The following is a 19,535-nucleotide window of genomic DNA, read 5'->3' on the forward strand; positions in this document are numbered from 1 at the left end:
GTCAAATAATACAAGGAAATGGTAAATATTAATCTTCCATTTCTATGTGTGGTTATACTGTAGTACCTATAAACAGTTGACTTGACATGAGGCACATCCTAAAACCTGACTCAATATCCCAACAAATAGCTGTGATGCCCTCTGTACCTTCCTCGCAAAGGTTATAAAAAGAGAGGGGGGGGGAGACACGTTCTCTGGAGCAGGTTGGTCTCTGTACCTTGACACGTGAGAGGGCCGGGCTGGCCGAGGCACGGTGGCAGAGAGAGGGGCACCCAACAGTGAGGCGAGAAGACACGGCAAGGTCTCATCCCAGGCCAATGGGCACACCACTGTCAACATCATGACACTCTGCGGTTCCCCTGCACACTCCCGCCTGGCCGCCAGCCTTCCCAGCTGCCCTATCCGTTACTGTCTGATTAGTTCTGCTAAGCAGCCCCTCCCCTGCCAGCCTTGCCGCCATCTGCTACCGAACAAGATGGCTGCCGCCCAGCTCCCGCTCAGTGCCTGCCCTCCTACCTGGCAGCGCCGGCGCCTGCGCTTACCCCAAAGTGCTAACACAGGTTCTCTCGGCTGGCAGCAGGCTCAGCGGACGAGATTTCATTACTACTACTTTGACAAGAGCGAGGCCTGTGTGCCACTGGCTCTTTTATCCTGCCTCTGATTGTACAACCACCTCCCACTGACTTGGTTTGCAGCAGTTTGATTCTCCACATAAATCTCCCTCTGGCATCTAGCTGCATCTGCTCACTATTTGATTCATTTTCAGATTCCCACCCTTTCAGGGCCTGTTTCCCCCTCTCTGCACCAACAGGAGCGAGAGCGAGAGTGAAAAACAGAGGAAAGGGGAGGGCAGAGAAGCGTGTCGTGTTTAATGGAATTTTGAGATCAAATGATAAACTTTTGATCCCAGGCACAGTGGTGGTCACAGCTTTGTTTCTGTAGCCCAAATGGTCCCTGTTGCTGTGGGGGTGAAAGGCCACATGAAGGAGAGAGAGGGGACTCTCAGACAGTTCATAGTGTATCGAAGGTGTCTGTCATATCAATTGCCACATCCAACTCAATGGAAAAGAAGGTCATTGAAAATATCAGAACCAAACCGAGCCAGCGAATGAATGTCCTTGCAATGCCTATGGGTTCAAATGTCTGTATGTTTTTCTCACTACTGTAGAGTTAATTTGTACAGGACACAGGTACAGTCAGCCATCTGAAATAGGTGAATACTATCAATATGTCTGTGGCAGACTGGCAGCAAAGGAACAGAACACGGTACACGGAACCACTCAGTCACGTAGTTTCCTCATCAATTCATCCACACAAACGCTGATCTACCAAGTGAACTGGTCAGATGACCATTCCTTCTTTAGGAGTATTGTGATGTATCTAGAATGTTCTGTCCATCCGTTCACCACAAACAGATGGAAGGCTTGTCTGGGTTTGCTTTGACAGAGGCATCATTAGTATTTGGGAGTTTGATGTGCATGTCTACGCCTGCAGGTTCCTCCTTCGAGCAGGGACATGCTTATCAATCTATCCAAACTTTGGGCCCCACATTGCCAACGACAGTTCTCAAACACCATCATTAAAATGGATGCAGAATTTCATGTGGATGAAATGTGGATGAAAGCCCATTTCCCTTCCAAGCCTCAGTATAGCGCATTGCCACCAAACACAAAGTGGACATTTTGAGGTTTTGAATATCTGGCAAGTGATGGGAATGAAAGAATGCTGTTTAGTTTTTAGGCATGTTTTTTTGTTTCGCCCTATGGGGTCCCCTGAGTAGAGCAGAGGAGGGAAGGGGAGAGGGAGGGGAATGACAAAAAGACAGGAGCAAACAAACCAACAAACAATGGGACTAAAGCCCGGGCTCAAAGGCGTCAGAAGGAGCTGAACAGAGTGGGGGGGGATTAGGACATATCCTCGGCTGCCCAACGCACAGCTGGCTGATGATCCAATGCTGGAGCTGACGGGGGGCTCGTTTTCAGTGCCATCCGCCACAGGGCCTGGGGGGTGCTCTGTGTGTGTGTGTGTGTGTGTGTGTGTGTGTGTGTGTGTGTGTGTGGGTGTGTGTGTGTGGAAAGAAGAGAGCTCCCAAAAAACAAACAAAAGGCAAAAAGTGCTTCATGTCCCCCCCATTTCAAGGGGAACTGTGATCATTCGGCCCGTGAGATGAAGACACAAAAAAGCATGAATCAAAGGCCCGTCTCAGAAGCCTGGTCACACAGATGCCTGCCTTCCAGCCCCCTCTTCCCCTGGAAGTGACACAGAGAGGGCGTCCCCCTCTACAAAGGCCCCGTACCTCCCAAAGTGAACAGCGGGGGCGCCGCACTGACTGACACTCACATAGACCACCCCCGAAAGGGATTTAGATGGATTTGTGTCTGTAGTGTGATAGAGTTTGGGTGAGGGGAGAAAGAGAGAGAGGCCTGTTAGATTGGCCTGAAGGAGGAGTGTGGCCATGGACAGATGTCTGCTGCATCTGTGCTCCGTTGCTGGCCCTCTCTCGCCAACCTCCCCCTGTAGTTCACATAAACACCCCCTGCCTAACAAAAAGCCCTCCACTGCCAACGGCTGGCTGCACTGGTCACTGGCTCACTTAAAGGGCCAGTTCAATGAAAAGCAAAAATGTTGAATGTTGTTCTTCCACATAAGAATTATTTGAGCAAGTAGAGTGGAGTCTTTCGTTGCAGTTGAAAAGGAAATTGATCTCTCTCCTGGTGTCTGGTGTACATCAAGGCCTTCTGTGTTTAGGCCTCTCCTTGAGCAGACTAGTGAGCCACAGTAAGGCCAGACTAGAGAATACCAACCATCCTTCTTGTTCAGGTCATCTCAGCTTTTACAACAGAAGGAAGGAGCTAACAGGAAACTCTGATAGATGGAGCACAGTTTAACCGTACTTCTCGCTAGATCACAGAAGCTTGCTGTATGACAGAGGAAAGCACCAGAGGTCTCAGTGCACCACCGTACAGTACTGTCAGAAAGACACACATGGTGGAGCATCACGTCCATCTCCACAGCTGTCTGGATTAGACAAGCCCACTTAAAGACAGATCAGAGCTCCACAGCGTCGGACAGGGGATGAGACCACGGTTCACTCTGTACCACTCTGTCTCTCCTCTGCATGGCAGCGGGGCACATCTGTGCCTGGCTCTGATCTAACACCTCGGCCGGGGGTGAGGAGGTGGCGGGAGGAGGAGGCTGAACTGAGCGGCTGGCAGGCCATCGGAAGGAGAGAGAGGCGCTGATCCTACCCGCCGTGTGCTGGGCGGACGGGCACAGGGCACAGGCAGGTGCCAGCAGGGCCAATCTGCCGCTGACCGCCAGCCGACCCAGTGCCACACGGAGGAGAAACAAAGGAAGCAGAAACTGTCGGCTGCTGCTATCCACTGCTACACAGCATTTTGAGCTAACGAAAAGCCTTGTAAATCTTCTAGTCTATAGTAAAGAGGATGGAATGTAGCATACTGTATGTAGGTGGAGCTGGAACGACGAGCAAATGCTCCAAAAATACTTTATGGTGGTCCAAGACAAGTTGCATTTAAAAATCTAGATGTCACGATGACAGCAGCTGCTAGAATATTCCCCAAAAATATTTTTAACACATTTTTATATTAACTTGTAAATTGGCTTATAGTTTTTGAAATGCAGAAATAGAAAGAACAGGAACATACTGTAGCTACAGTCTGATTCCTTTTATGAGCTGGTAAAACATCTAGACAGTGTGTGTGCCATTGGCAATGTAAGACAAACATCAGTTTCTATTGAAACAGGTTTATTTTGATCAACATCATCGATAGATTGCTACACATTGTGAATGAAGAGAAAACAGCATATGAATCCTCATCCCTGTCCCTACCTCTGTCCATACTGCTATCCCTGTCCCCCGTCTCTGTCCCTACTGCTATCCCTGTCCCCCGTCTCTGTCCCTACTGCTGTCCCTGTCCCTACCTCTGTCCCTACTGCTGTCCCTGTCCCCTGTCTCTGTCCCTACTGCTGTCCCTGTCCCTACCTCTGTCCATACTGCTATCCCTGTCCCCTGTCTCTGTCCCTACTGCTATCCCTGTCCCCGTCCCTACCTCTGACCATACTGCTGTCCCTGTCCCCCATCTCTGTCCATACTGCTATCCCTGTCCCCCTACCTCTGTCCATACTGCTATCCCTGTCCCCGTCCCTACCTCGGTCCATAATGCTATCCCTGTCCCCCATCTCTGTCTCTACCTCTGTCCATACTGCTATCCCTGTCCCCCATCTCTGTCCCTACCTCTGTCCATACTGCTATCCCTGTCCCCCATCTCTGTCCCTACCTCTGTCCATACTGCTATACCTGTCCCCCATCTCTGTCTCTACCTCTGTCCCTACTGCTATCCCTGTCCCCTGTCTCGGTCCCTACTGCTATCCCTGTACCCTGTCTCGGTCCCTACCTCTGTCCATACTGCTATCCCTGTCCCCCATCTCTGTCCCTACCTCTGTCCCTACTGCTATCCCTGTCCCCTGTCTCAGTCCCTACCTCTGTCCATACTGCTATCCCTGTCCCCCATCTCTGTCCCTACCTCTGTCCATACTGCTATCCCTGTCCCCTGTCTCAGTCCCTACTGCTATCCCTGTCCCCTGTCTCGGTCCCTACCCTAAGCCCCTGTCCCCTGTCTCTGTCCCTACTGCTATCCCTGTCCCCTGTCTCAGTCCCTACTGCTATCCCTGTCCCCTGTCTCAGTCCCTACTGCTATCCCTGTCCCCTGTCTCGGTCCCTACCCTAAGCCCCTGTCCCCTGTCTCTGTCCCTACTGCTATCCCTGTCCCCTGTCTCAGTCCCTACTGCTATCCCTGTCCCCTGTCTCAGTCCCTACTGCTATCCCTGTCCCCTGTCTCGGTCCCTACCCTAAGCCCCTGTCCCCTGTCTCTGTCCCTACTGCTATCCCTGTCCCCTGTCTCGGTCCCTACCCCAAGCCCCTGTCCCCTGTCTCGGTCCCTACCCCAAGCCCCTGTCCCCTGGCATATAAGGAGAAACGGAGGTCTGTATGAGAGGAGACAGCAGCCGGTCTGGGTGAGTTTAATATAAGGTACGGTGCTTCCTGACTGTGGAGCTGGCGCAGACTGGTGCCCGGGCTGGGCGCTGAGGGGCTGAGCACTGGCGCAGTGGCGGGCGGCAGCGGAACAGAACAGGGCAGGGTGGCGCGGGCACGGTGGTGTTGTGGCATGTATAATAGGATTAGGGGTTACCTGGTGAGGTGCAGTTGGTGCTCAGCTCGGCCCAGCCGCTCCGTCAGGCTCAGAGCCTCCGCCTGCAGTCGGCCCGCGTCCCTCTGGGCCTGGTCCAAACGCTGCCGGCAGACGCTCAGCTCCACACCCAGCTTCTCCACTTCCTGCCCCCAGCGAGAGAGAGACGGAGGGAGTTATATGTAATACATCCCCCGTGCCCTTTTCCGCTATAATATTTGCCTGTAAATAATAGTGGCAACACCATGCAACCTCAAATATGCTACATTCTCCAACTTGAAAAAAGGAATAGTATTCCCATGTTTTCAACATGACAAATAAGGATGAATAATAAATCAATCCCAAAAAATAACTGACATACTGAGACTCAGAGTTGCTTGAGAGGGGCTGCCAATTCTTTTACACAAATACCTGAGAAAAGTACATTTTCGAAAACGTTCCTGCATAAAAGTGACACCAGCACACAGTCAATAAAAAGATTGTGGCTTTTTTCACTATCCCTGCCATGCCCGGCCTCCTCACCTGTTCAGTCATCTCTAGCTGCCGTGTTGTCTTGGAGCTGCAGTCTCGGAGCTCCCTCTCTGCCTCCTCTCTCTTCAGCTGAGCCTGGCTGAGCTGGTAGCGCAGCTCCCCACACACCTGGACACCCAGGAGACAGGACAGGGGGTCACAGTAGAAATCGACATTGCGTCTGCTCCTAGTTGTGTTCTACTAAAGCCCTTTCACTAGAATCAGAATCACCTTACTCACCAAATACATTTGCATATACAGGAATTTGACATATAGTACTAAATGTTGTTGAGCAGTAATAATAAACAGAATTAAGAAGATGAAGTTGATCTAAATAAAGCTCAATGCACAGTCTTCATTCAGAATCAGTAGCTAATGATTGCATTGGTTGTAATGACATACCCCTAAATGCACTCAACGGCAAGCCATGACACCCACCATCTCAGTTTGTTCTGAAATCGTTTCGGTAGTTAGAAACAGATAATAATAGCATTCCTGTAACAATATTTTGTTGAAATATCATTTGATCTCTGAGAAATTAAGCTAATTGATTGCACCCAATTTGGCCATTATAATTTATAATATTCATATAATATGAAATAAATATAGTACCAATTATCCATTTTGGACCAAACTTTCTATAACAATGAGTACGAGCTGAGGAATCCAAAGAAAGTGCCAAAAGCCACCCACGGAGTCAAATTGACTGTTCTATACTTACACCATAAAGCTAGAGTACCTCATATGAAGATGTATTATTGGGCTGCACAACTGTGTTCACTTAAACAATGGACAGCAGACTATCCTTGTGCATGGAGGTGTATTGAAGCCATGATCTAAAATATATATTCACTACTTCAGGTCCAAGGTATGGAAGAAAAAAATCTGACAATCCAAGGACTCAATCCCATTCGTGTTTGGGAAAATGTACATAAATTCACGAGGTAGAAATAGGGCTGTTGTGGTGACGCATTACCGCCACACCGGCGGTCACGAGTCAAAGGCAGTCATATTCCACATGACTGTTTAGTCACGGTAATTAGCCTTCTCCAAGCTCTGATGCTGCTGATGATCATTAGTAGCCTACCAAACTTGCTAACTGCCTGGTACTCAGCACTCTAATCAGTCTGACATCAATGCAAATGTATTGAGAGCCCATGAGCTCATGTTACGCAACATTTCTATAGGCTGTGTAATTGCGGGAGAAAACAGAGTGATGGCCGCTAATAAAAGGAGGAGGATCCCATCAGCTTTCTATAGTCTAGGCCTACTATAATTATTTCTCAACTTTCCTAATATTAGGCACATTGCTTATATTTACAACAGGAGTATAGCCTACCTGGCTGGCATCAAAATAAACCATGGGAAAAAGCACCCTCCATTCGCTATTTAAGTGCATAGATGATATGTATTTTTTCCCCACTGCCTCGTTTCGATACAGGTGCATGATAATGGTCCAGTCTAAATTAAAACTAATGTCACACATATATTATTTAGTATATGTAAAGACAAGATTAAATCAAGAATAGTCTGATGGGTGACAATATTAGCCTATCACTTGTGAATGATATATTATCACTTGTGAATGATGCCCAGCGTAAGAAACAATGCCTTTTTTTGTGTGACTTTTTCTAAATCATAGTGACACACCTCATGTAGCCTAGCCCATAGGCCTATATGTTTTAATAAGGTTTGTATCACAACTAAAGTGGCCAGATAACTTCTTAAAATGAAGCACATTACAAGGGGTATAGAGCCTAACTGGCATATATAAGCAGCATGTGAGTTTCAAGTTTGGGGAAGGTAACTTTCACCATTAAAATGCACCATTGTAATAAAAGCATTACATGAATAATCACATTTGCGGTATCTTTTGATAAGTGTTTTCCCGCTAATGGAACATTCACGCCTCTAGCCTAATACCATGTGCTCACTGCTTCCCTTATAATGTGAAGAAATAGACTAATAGTTTAATTAACAACATTTTAAGCTAAACCTTCTGATCTGTTGCGTCAGCCACATTGCATAAAAAAGTGTTTTTGATGCTAGTGGTTGTATTAATTTAGGATCTATCGCATCCCACAACTGTTACAGACTGGAATATTTATTTCTAGCACAGAATAGGTCGACTTTTTTACTATAGGGATAGTAGATTGACATAGGCTAGTGCTTTTGCTGTTCGTTAGGCCTACTCATCTTGTTGGCTTACAAAAAGTAGAAATGTGGACAGTTCTTCCAATATCTTCAATATGCACCTCGGAATTGGATAAGGAAGCACACAGTTGCATCCCCAAAGTGTCTGTCTTCAATTGATGCCTGTGAGAAAGACCCAATAACATGACAGAGAACCATGTGAGTGAGAGGCGCATCGGATTGCGCAGCACACTCAGGGAGAAGGGCACACCGCAGCACTCCGGGCTGCAAAAGGCATGGATTTTTTTAGGGTGCATTACGGCCACAAAGGGGATGCTGCTGTTAAATTTGAGGCATTATCAAGTGCTTGTCAAATTGTCAATGAGAGACTGTTGGAGTGTGTACAGCCTCCGCAAAAAACAAAGCAGAGATCATGTCTTTCAAGGGACTTCATTAGTCTCTTCATTAATGAGACATCATTAGTCTCATGTATTAATGTATTAAAAATCAAAACATATAGCCCAACGTTTGTAGAACTACTAAAGTTACATTTATAACTCTAAATTAAGCATATAGGAGTACATGTTTCTTTGTTAAATCGCTCAACACAGAAAAGCCGCATGTGCGGACTCCCACAAATCGTTTGGAGAAAATATTAATATTTCATTCAACTTTGTTCAATTGTATCCTTCATTCTATAAAATAATGCCACGGAATTATAAGCAAATCTTGTCTCCCAAATTAACTAGTGTCGCCCACAGCCATTTGGCATAGCCACATAAGGACAACTCAGGGTATGCTATTCTGTTCTTCTGAAATAGACTACATTTTCTTCATATCAGCTTTAGATCTGTCTAAAATAAATAATGCATTATTATTGTGATGGTGTAAGCTATATTACATGGATGAATTAGACTTTTTAAAATGGCTTGTAGGCTATGTGTGGAAGCCAGGAGATGCTACATGTGTTTATGTTAATTAAACGGTCAATTACCGTGAGACCGAAAGTTATTTGTTTGACAATAACGACTGACCATTTTCGTGACCGCCACAGCCCTATGTGGAAAGAACCAATATCACCAGACTCCCCTGTTTGGAATAACCCCACCTCACCTCCAGCGCTTCATGACAACACCTTTAAGTCCTGACTCCAAAGTGGCATTGTGAATTTTGAACATGTGTACTATGATGATCTCTACTGGATTTGGATTGTCCAAGGCCCATTTCTTTCATTTCCTAAAACTCTGAAATCTTATTCAATCGCGTCAACAGAATAAGCATAGAAAAATACTGACAGAAGTTTCTATGCCAAAGAAGTCGATTGAACCTCTACCTGATGGTTCAGAACCTATAAAGAAAAAATTACAAACAGATCCAAAAGGAACAAATTGAGGAGAATCATTGGTCACAGATATGTGAAAATGTTCAAACCTGCTCTTAAAACCTAAGAGATAAACTACTGCAATTTAAGATCATTCATAGGACTTACTTCACTCCTGCCATAATGCATGTATTGCACCCAGAAATGTCACATCTCTGTTGGAGAAGCAACAAGCACAAAGGAACCATATTATATATGCTGTGGCCTTATGATAAACTGACACCATTTTGGAATAATGTATGTGCTATAATTTTATTGAGTATATGTATATGTATATCCTTTCATGTCCACAATAATGTCCGTTGGGAAATGTAAATACTGGTGATCAGAGAAATTTTGCAATGTAGGTCTAATTGCTGCAAAAACATATATAGCCATCAAATGGAAAGTCTCATATTCACCCTCAACAACAAACAGGTGGAATTAAGTATCTATCTAGATACATACATCCCTTTAAATTTGGTATATTATAAAGTTAAACAGAAACAGGAAATATTTGACAGAATTTTGAAAAACATACTGTATGTTGATCACCTTAAAATATGTTTTGTATAGTGGGTGTTTTGTTTTTGTGAAGTCCTGTAGAAAAACAATTTAAAAAAACAAATTGTTGAAAAATATATTATTAGGTTTATGTCCCATCCTACATCCTGATATTACCAGATTCTGACCACTAGATGGTGCTGTTCCTGCTATTAGGTGATACAAAAAAAGAATTCCCCCTCAATGTTAAAGGGATAGTTCACCCAAATTACAAAATGACATTGGTTTCCTTACCCTGTAAACAGTCTGTGGAAAAGGTATGACAGCAACCCATGCTTTGGTTTTGTTTACCTGGCCACTGTTTCAAATCCTAACTTTTTAGCATTTGTGCCACAAATCCAATGCAAGTCAATAATACCTATATTAAAATCTATAAGTAAAAATTGATTTTGATCATTTTAACATGAAGTGTGATAATGCTAATATAGGTACCATTGACTTGCATTGGATTTCTGCCACAAATGCTAAAAATGTTGCATGTGAAACAGTGGACAACAAAACCCAAGCATGGGTTGCTGTCATACCTTGTCAACAGACTGCTTACAGGGTAAAGAAAACAGCGAATTATCCCTTTAACATTGAGGGGGAATTCTTCTTTTGTATCACCTAATAGCAGGAACAGCACCATCTAGTGGTCAGAATCTGGTAATATCAGGATGTAGGATGGAATATAAACCTAACAACTTCAATGACAAATTTTTCTGAACAGGGGAAAAAAAACATCCCGTCACTGGGAACACATTACATAGGATGAAGAAACAATACTCAGAGCCACAGCTCCATAGTTGTCAAACATAGAAAAACTGATACTATATACTCGGGCTTTTGAACATTTCTTTGGATTCCTCATGTCTAACTAATTGTTAGAAAATAGATAAATATAGTACCTATTGAATATTACATAAATCCTACAAATTAAAATGGCCAATTTGGATAGAATCAATTAACTTCATTTCTCAGATCAAATGATATTTCAACACAATGTTGCAGGAATGCTAATCTGTTTCTAACAACAGGAACAATTTCAGAACAATCTTAGATGGTGGGTGTTGAAATCCTATTTTTTGTGCTTTTGAGGTGGAATGACCCAACTGCCACCTAGAACTGGAATGGTTATAGAGCTTGAAGCTTCCAAATAAAATGTTGATATAGACAAGGCTTTGGTGCCACCCAGTGGCTTTAAAATGCATTAAAAAGATGTCACTGAAATCACTCTCCTCTAGGGACTGCAGTAGTGTGTACTGTGTCTGTAAATGCCAGTTCCACACCTTAGCAACTATACCAACAGGCTCAAACCTGGAACCTCTCTAGATGTTGTACAGTAGTAAGGTGGTTCCAGTACCTTGCTGGTGTCCTGCTCCTGTGATGCAAGTTTGCGTAGGGTCTCATCCAGCTGGGTGCTCAGGGATCCCCTGTCTCTGTCCCCCCTGGCCAGTTGACCCTCCAGCTCTGCTACTCTCTGGGATAGGCTGGCCACCTGGGAGTGGAGACAAACAAATTGATCAAACTGAAATCCTACTGTCTGGAAGAACGCTCCATATGTTTTGCATGGGTGTAATTGTGTAGTTATTCCACTAGATGGTGGCAAATATGAGAAATATGGCCTTTGTGATCTGTGGTCAATATTCTAATTATTTTGTTTTTTGGCCCATCCCTTTTCCCGAGGACAAAAGTAACTGTTTTAAATGTATACAGTGCCTTCAGAAAGTATTCAGACCCCTTGACAGTAGTTACATAGAAAATAAAGTTGTTTTAATACTCAAATACTGCATCTTCAATATATTTTATGCTTGCTGCTATTGTATTACCTGAATAAAACATTTCATTAGCGACTAGGATAAAGAGAAAGTTTAACATATCTCAATTTGAGCTTTATGAAAGTTTCAAAGGCAGAAGGACAGACCGTTTGGGCCAGTGTCTCCTTCTCCTTGAGGGCCTCGTTGCGTACCCCCTCTCTGGCATAAGAGATTTTCTCCTGCTCTGCAGCCATCTCAGTCTCCAGTCTCTCTCTCTGTCTGGCCAGCTCCCTGGCAAATGCCTCACACTGCACCACCGCCTGTAGGAAGAACAAAACTAGTACACACAGACGGGTACACACAAGTGTCAAAGGGAGGATACAGCAAAAAATATATTTCAAGTGTCTCACAAAGAAATACGTTATGTTTACCACTTCTATATCTTGAAAACATGTACAACATCATATAAACCTTTCATATTCACTGTTCTAATCAGGTACTGTACTAGTCTCAAAAACCCGACCCTAGGCAACAGCAGTGACTAGAGTCTGCTAGATATGACTGACTCTCTTGGTCAAAGGCTGACATGCCAGAACGTTGCAATTCTAAACATACACATAGGGTAAAAGGGAAAACCTAGTCAGTTGTACAACTGAATGCATTCAACTGAAATGTGTCTTCCACATTTAACCCAACCCCTCTGAATCAGAGAGGTGCAGGGTGGCTGCCTTAAATCAACATCCTCAGCTCGGGGATTCGATCCAGCACGAAAGTGATTTTAGTGAAGGTAGTTGATGCAAACTAGCTACTTGTGAAATGCAGGAATTAAAAATAACCTCTGATCTCCACCTTGCTACAGTGAGGGACAAAAGTATTTGATCCCCTGCTGATTTTGTACGTTTGCCCACTGACAAAGAAATGATCAGTCTATAATTTTAATGGTAGGTTTATTTGAACAGTGAGAGACAGAATAACAACAAAAACATCCACAAAAACACATGTCAAAAATGTTATAAAATTATTTGCATTTTAATGAGGGAAATAAGTATTTGACCCCTCTGCAAAACATGACTTAGTACTTGGTGGCAAAACCCTTGTTGGCAATCACAGAGGTCAGACGTTTCTTGTAGTTGGCCACCAGGTTTGCACACATCTCAGGAGGGATTTTGTCCCACTCCTCTTTGCAGATCTTCTCCAAGTCATTATGGTTTCAAGGCTGACGTTTGGCAACTCGAACCTTCAGCTCCCGCCACAGATTTTCTATGGGACTAAGGTCTGGAGACTGGCTAGGCCACTCCAGGACCTTGGCAAACTGCTACAAACTGCTACAAGACCATGGTGCTTGCCTACGGAGCTGAGGGGAACGGCACCTCCATACCTTCAGGCTCTGATCAGTCCCTACACCCAAAGAAAGGCACTGCGTTCATCCACCTCTGGCCTGCTCACCTCCCTACCTCTGCGGAAGCACAGTTCCCGCTCAGCCCAGTCAAAACTGTTCGCTGCTCTGGCACCCCAATGGTGGAACAAGCTCCCTCACGATGCCAGGACAGCGGAGTCAATCACCACTTTCCGGAGACACCTGAAACCCCACCTCTTTAAGGAATACCTAGGATAGGATAAAGTAATCCTTCTAACCCCCCCCCCAAAAAAAAGATATAGATGTACTATTGTAAAGTGGTTGTTCCACTGGATATCATAAGGTGAATGCACCAATTTGTAAGTCGCTCTGGATAAGAGTGTCTGCTAAATGACGTAAATGTAAAATGTAAATGTAAACTTCAGACGGGCATGTATATGTGCTTTCTTGAGCAGGGGGACCTTGCGGGCGCTGCAGGATTTCAGTCCTTCATGGCGTAGTGTGTTACCAATAGTTTTTTTGGTGACTATGGTCCCAGCTGCCGTGAGATCATTGACAAGATCCTCCCGTAAGGTTCTGGGCATTTTTCCTCACCGTTCTCATGATCATTGCAACTCCACGAGGTGAGATCTTGCATGGAGCCCCAGGCCGAGGGATATTGACAGTTCTTTTGTGTTTCTTCCATTTGCGAATAATCGCACCAACTGTTGTCACTTTCTCACCAAGCTGCTTGGCGATGATCTTGTAGCCCATTCCAGCCTTGTGTAGGTCTACAATCTTGTCCCTGACATCCTTGGAGAGCTCTTTGGTCTTGGCCATGGTGGAGAGTTTGGAATCTGATTGATTGATTGCTTCTGTGGACAGGTGTCTTTTATACAGGTAACAAGCTGAGATTAGGAACACTCCCTTTAAGAGTGTGCTCCTAATGTCAGCTCGTTACCTGTATAAAAGACACCTGGGAACCAGAAATCGTTCTGATTGAGAGGGGGTCAAATACTTATTTCCCTCATTAAAATGCAAATCAATTTATAACATTTTTGACATGCATTTTTCTGGATTTTTTTGTTATTCTGTCTCTCACTGTTCAAATAAACCTACCATTAAAATTATAGACTGATAATTTCTTTGTCAGTGGGCAAATGTACAAAATCAGCAGGGGATCAAATACTTTTGTCCCTCACTGTAGCTACTAGTTTGTATTTTATTCAGGCAGATGAGGTACTGCGTAGCCAGTGACATAGTTACTCTATGCCAAACTGACGTTCTGTTATGTACAGACGTGTTAAGCCGGAACATTGGAACATTGTGGAAGGCTACCCAGATTTCTAGAGAGACTAATCACGTACAAAAGGGTCCAAGCAAAAACATTAAAACCAGTATAGTGAAAACGCTGACGTCATCCATTCCTATGGAAAACTCCAGATGGTGCATGAAGCCGGAAGGATTTGAATTTGAAGTGGCCATAACTAGCAAAGGATCACGGTCAATGTAGTCGTTTTCATCCTGACTAAGAGTCAACCTTAATGTCTATGGCGCCTCCTCGTAGCACGCTGGCCTGTGATTGGTCTGTTTCAGCATGTGCTCCTGTGTGACGACAAATGTAGTAGTCAGAATGGATCACTATTTCATTAAATATCTTGATTTGTAGCCAACTTTAAAATAATTCACCGTGGGGATCAAACTTGATCATAATAAATACATTTTAGAGCCTAAAACGGCCATCAATTATTATATTTTTTTGTTCTGGCGATCATAATTTACATAGGCTTTCTAGGGTAGACCAGGGCTTTTGGCACCGGTACGTTGCTATGCAGGTAGCTGACCAGCAGAGCTTGTGACATCACACTCCAGACCGGACACTGGGTCTAAACCATTAAAGTGTGTAGTTGAGCAGCCTGACCATTAGATGTCACTGCTGCTCAGTAATGTTCCGCAAGTGAGTGGTTGTCTGATTCACCCTGGTCTTCTCCAGGTTGGCCTCCTCAGCCATCTCTACAGCCTGTTTGACCTGCTGGTAGGCTGCCCACTCTCTCTGCTGGGCCTCGCTCTGACTGGCCCTCAAAGAGCACAGCACACTCATCAGCTCATCACGCTCTCTGTGGGACACACACACACACACACACACACACACACACACACACACACACACACACACACACACACACACAGAGAGAGATAAACACACATGCTCATTTCAATGTGGGCAAATAAAAGCTATGTTCATCAATAATCCTTTTGGTGTAAGGATACTAATTTTCACAGTCACTTGTAGACATGCCATGCCCTCTCAAAGCCAGATTTGTCATTTGTGATTGACATGGAGACTGAATTACTGACAACCTTGCTAAAGGGGATGGAAAATTGATTGCTTTGTGTCAGAATATGCCAACTGGATTGATTGAGATGACATCTCAATGTGAACATTCTTCCTTTGACATAGCTCAGAGGCACTGACCAACCAATGAACAAGGGAATAAATAAAGTGTGATCAATGGCAAAGCCTTAGGCGTACTGGATAGGAAAGATGTCCCTTGGTTTGGTATGGTGGTATGAGGGGGAAGAGACCTTGTAGGAACCCAACTACTCTAATCAATACAGGACAAAATATCAGGACAAAAGCACTGACTTGGTGAGTCTCTCAATGGCCTGGATGTGCATGTTGGAGTGTGTCTCTGCCAGCACGGCCTCATTCTGGGCACACTTCAGACAGAGGCCGCCTACGCACTGCTTGGCACTGCCCGCCGCTGCCATCACTTCCTTATGTCTCAGACGACCTTTGACTTCTTCACACTCCTTCTGACTGCTGGCCAGGTTCTTGCTGAATGGAGGTGATCAAAACAACAGAATATCAGGAAAATGGATGGAGGATGCACGAAGAGGATGAAAAATTCAACCGTGATTAATCACATATGCAAGATCTCTGTGAATTAACGCTGATCTATAAAGTCATACAGTTCACTTACTTCAGTGACCTTACTTGAGCTTCCAGTGTCTCTGTCTGGGCTAGATAGAGGGATTTGAGCTGCTCCTGAGGCCAAGTTGATAATGTGATGTTGGAGAGGAGATTAGCTGTCAACATTACTCTCAAGTCACTTCAAAATGTAAAAGCTAGGCTAATAAAAGAATGTATCTACATGTAGAAATGCTGTCAGCTGCTGTACTCAGTACGGAAGGTTAGGTGACCATAGTCACACAGGCCTACCAGTTCTTTCTTCCACTTGTGTTCCTCTGCTTGTTGAAAGACAGTTCTTTGAGGATTGTCTTCTCTGGGCGGCTCGGAATTCACCTAGGAGAGAATACAATGATGAAAAATGGGTCCTTCTGTCGTGTCTGCACTTATCTCCACAATGGAATTTTAACCCAGGACCATCATTGTGAAAACCCATTACCGTGCCATCTAAGAGAGTGTAGTCTTTCAGGGTGTCTTCCACCAGTTTGGACTTGATCTCTCCATGTAGTTTCTCATTCTCTACCACCACCACCCTTATCCTCTGTTTCATCCCCAGAAGCTCCTCCTGCCAACAACATCAACGAGCAGTCACAAACAGATACACAAACAGATACACAGTTGTGCTTAGGTCAGTAGATGCTGGTAGAATTTTTGCGGGTTACAAGTGTCCAGCAAGTTGAACATCTACCACTGTAATTCATTCCATGTAACGAATATCCATTGGTGAACAAATTGAATAAGAACTTGAATGAGTCAGTGGTAACGAGAGACTGTGGGGTCATCATACAGACAGACCTTGCAGAACTTGACCTCAGCCTCCAGGTGCTGGATGTACTCTGACTGGTTGTGGAGAATGGGGACCAGGTCTTTAACAGCAGGCATGCTAGAGCTCACATCATCTTGACACCTCTGGTAAAATGAATTAAAGAAGGATTGTCTCTGTTAGTCATCAACAAACTTACAATCGGACAATAAAAGCATTGCACCCAAACAAATTGTGCAAAAAAACTAACTAGCCTGCCACACCACCAGTGTCTGAACTCAATAACTACATAGTTATTTCCAATAGGTTTTTTGGTGATCAATCAATATATTGCCGTAGGATGGAATTGATGAAGTGGAGTTGATCTGATCTAAATAGGCTGATAAAGGGAAAGGACATCTAGACATCAGTGTTGGGTTAATGGTCTTAAATCTTAACGTAGACGCTTATGCACGGTCTTGAGGATAGTACCTTTGGAGAAGATTTTCTCTTTGAAGGAGAAGTGAGTGAAAGTGTCTCTTTTTGCTGCTTTTGCAGGAGTGATCGCAGCTGATTGACTGAAAAACAAAATAAGCCATTAGCATATGTAGCAGTGCAAATACACAGGTAAAACTGATTGAAAAAAATATCCGCGGGGATAATAATGAAGTGTGCATGTAATTTGGGGAAATCAGTTCTGATGCATGAAGATGTGCCTCTATGGTAGGGTTCTCCAACTTTAGCTACTGATTGTACGCCAGATATGTGATAACTGTGTTTCCATTTAGTATTTTATTAGAATCCACATTAGCTGTTTCCAAGGCAGCAGCTACTCTTAGGGTTCAAACAGAAATAAAACATTACATCTGTGTTGCTTCATTATTACATAACAAGTGTTCATTGCTCAATTTTTTCATTACAATTTTACATGACTAAGAATAATGTGCGTGTGTGTTGCAGGGCATTAAAGGTTAGCTTATACAAAACTCTGACCTGTTCTCGATTCGGAGAAAAAGGCATCATATACAGAGCATTCAGAAAGTATTCAGACCTGTTGACTTTTTCCACATTTTGTTACGTTACAGCCTTATTCTAAAATGTATTAAATATTTTTTTCCCCCTAATAAATCTACACACACACACACAATAACCCATAATGACAAAGCGAAAACACATTAAGACATTTTTGCAAATGTATAAAAAAAAAAAAACATACCTTACTTATTTACATAAGTATTCCAACCCTTTGCTATGAAAACATAAAAACATAAAAACATACCTTACTTATTTACATAAGTATTCAGACCCTTTGCTATGAGACTCGAAAATGAGATCAGGTGCATCCTGTTTCCATTGATCATCCTTGAGATGTTTCTACAACTTGATTAGAGTCCACCTGTCATAAATTCAATTGGTTTGACATGATTTGGAAAAGAACATGTCTATATAAGGTCCCACAGTTGACAGTGCATGTTAGGACAAAAACCAAGCAATGAGGTCAAAGGAATTGGCCGTGGAGCTCCAAGGCAGGATTGTGTCGAGGCACAGATCTGGAGAAGGGTACCAAAACATTTCTGCAGCATTGCAGGTCCCCAAGAACACAGTGGCCTCCATCATTCTTAAATGGAAGAAATTTGGAACCACCAAGACTCTTCCTAGAGCTGGCCGACAGGCCAAACTGAGCAATAGGGGGAGAAGGGCCTTGGTCAGAGCTCCAGAGTTGTTCTGTGGAGATGGGAGAACCTTCCAGAAGTACAACCATCTCTGCAGTTCTCCACCAATCAGGACTTTATGGTAGAGTGGCCAGATGGAAGACACTCAGTAAAAGGCACGTCAGCCCGCTTGGCACCTAAAGGACTCTCAGACCATGAGAAACAAGATTCTTTGGTCTGATGAAACCAAGATTGAACTCTTTGGCCTGAATGCCTAGCATCTCATAACCTGGCGCCATCCCTACGGTGAAGCATAGTGGTGGCAGCATCATGCTGTGGGGATGTTTTCAGTGGCAGGGACTGGTTGACTAGTCAGGATCGAGGGAAAGATCAACGGAGCAAAGTACAGAGAGATCCTTGATAAAAATCTGCTCCAGAGTGCTCAGGACCTCAGACTGGGGAGAAGGTTCACCTTCCAACAGGACAACAACCCTAAGCAGACAGCCAAGACAACGCAGGAGTGGCTTCGGGAAAAGTCTCTGAATATACTTGAGTGGCCCAGCTAGAGCCCGGACTTGAACCCGATTGAACATCTCTGGAGACCTGAAAATAGCTGTGCAGTGATGCTCCCCATCCAACCTGACAGAGCTTGAGAGGATCTGCAGAGAAGAATGTGACAAACTCCCCAAATACAGGTGTGCCAAGCGTATAGCATCATACCCAAGAAGACTTGCGGCTGTAATTGCTGCCAAAAGGTGCTTCAACAAAGTACTGACTAAAGGGCCTGAATACTTATGTAAATGTGATGTTTTTTTATTATTATTAGAAATTTACACAAATTTCCAAATACCCATTTTTGCTATGTCATTATGGGGTATTGAGTGTAGATTGAGGGGGGGGAAACGATTTAATCCATTTTAGAATAAAGTTGTAATGTAACAAAATGTGGAAAGTCAAAGGGTCTGAATACTTTCCGAATGCACTGTAAATGTCAGTGTACATTTGCAAGTAGCTCTACAAAAACCAGAGAACTCAGAAAGATATTAAAACCATGTTTTGTATCGAGTGAGAAATGCCTCTTACAAGTTGTTTTGAAGTTGTTTTGGTCGCACTGTGTGTCACGCTGTCATCTACTTCACGCGGCCGCATAGAAATGACTAATCCTGCAAAGATGCTGGGAAACACTAGATGTGTGGCAGCTAAGATGGTGAGGAACCTCCTTGCGCAGTACAAGACATTGATTTAATATCTTTCCGAGTTCTCTTTTTTTTGGGGGGGGGGGGGCAACAGCAAACGGACACGGACTTTTATAAGATACCCT

The 19,535-nt window shown here is 44.1% G+C and overlaps 1 protein-coding gene across 1 annotated transcript in view; it reads right to left on the bottom strand.

Annotated features, from left to right (window-relative positions):
* The window catches only part of sdccag8 (SHH signaling and ciliogenesis regulator sdccag8), a 55,184-nt gene that overhangs the window by 34,282 nt on the left and 1,367 nt on the right, over positions 1 to 19,535 (bottom strand). The window contains exons 3-13 of the mRNA XM_014179967.2: positions 17,055 to 17,140; positions 16,616 to 16,729; positions 16,260 to 16,385; positions 16,073 to 16,156; positions 15,834 to 15,898; positions 15,497 to 15,688; positions 14,828 to 14,966; positions 11,681 to 11,833; positions 11,120 to 11,254; positions 5,733 to 5,849; positions 5,214 to 5,356 (exon numbers count right to left, since the gene is read on the bottom strand). Coding sequence (XP_014035442.1) covers positions 5,214 to 5,356; positions 5,733 to 5,849; positions 11,120 to 11,254; positions 11,681 to 11,833; positions 14,828 to 14,966; positions 15,497 to 15,688; positions 15,834 to 15,898; positions 16,073 to 16,156; positions 16,260 to 16,385; positions 16,616 to 16,729; positions 17,055 to 17,140 — 1,354 coding nt within the window. The remainder of the gene's footprint in view (positions 1 to 5,213; positions 5,357 to 5,732; positions 5,850 to 11,119; positions 11,255 to 11,680; positions 11,834 to 14,827; positions 14,967 to 15,496; positions 15,689 to 15,833; positions 15,899 to 16,072; positions 16,157 to 16,259; positions 16,386 to 16,615; positions 16,730 to 17,054; positions 17,141 to 19,535) is intronic.

The sequence above is a fragment of the Salmo salar genome, chromosome ssa28 (assembly GCF_905237065.1).
Source record: "Salmo salar chromosome ssa28, Ssal_v3.1, whole genome shotgun sequence".
Taxonomy (NCBI): domain Eukaryota; kingdom Metazoa; phylum Chordata; class Actinopteri; order Salmoniformes; family Salmonidae; genus Salmo; species Salmo salar.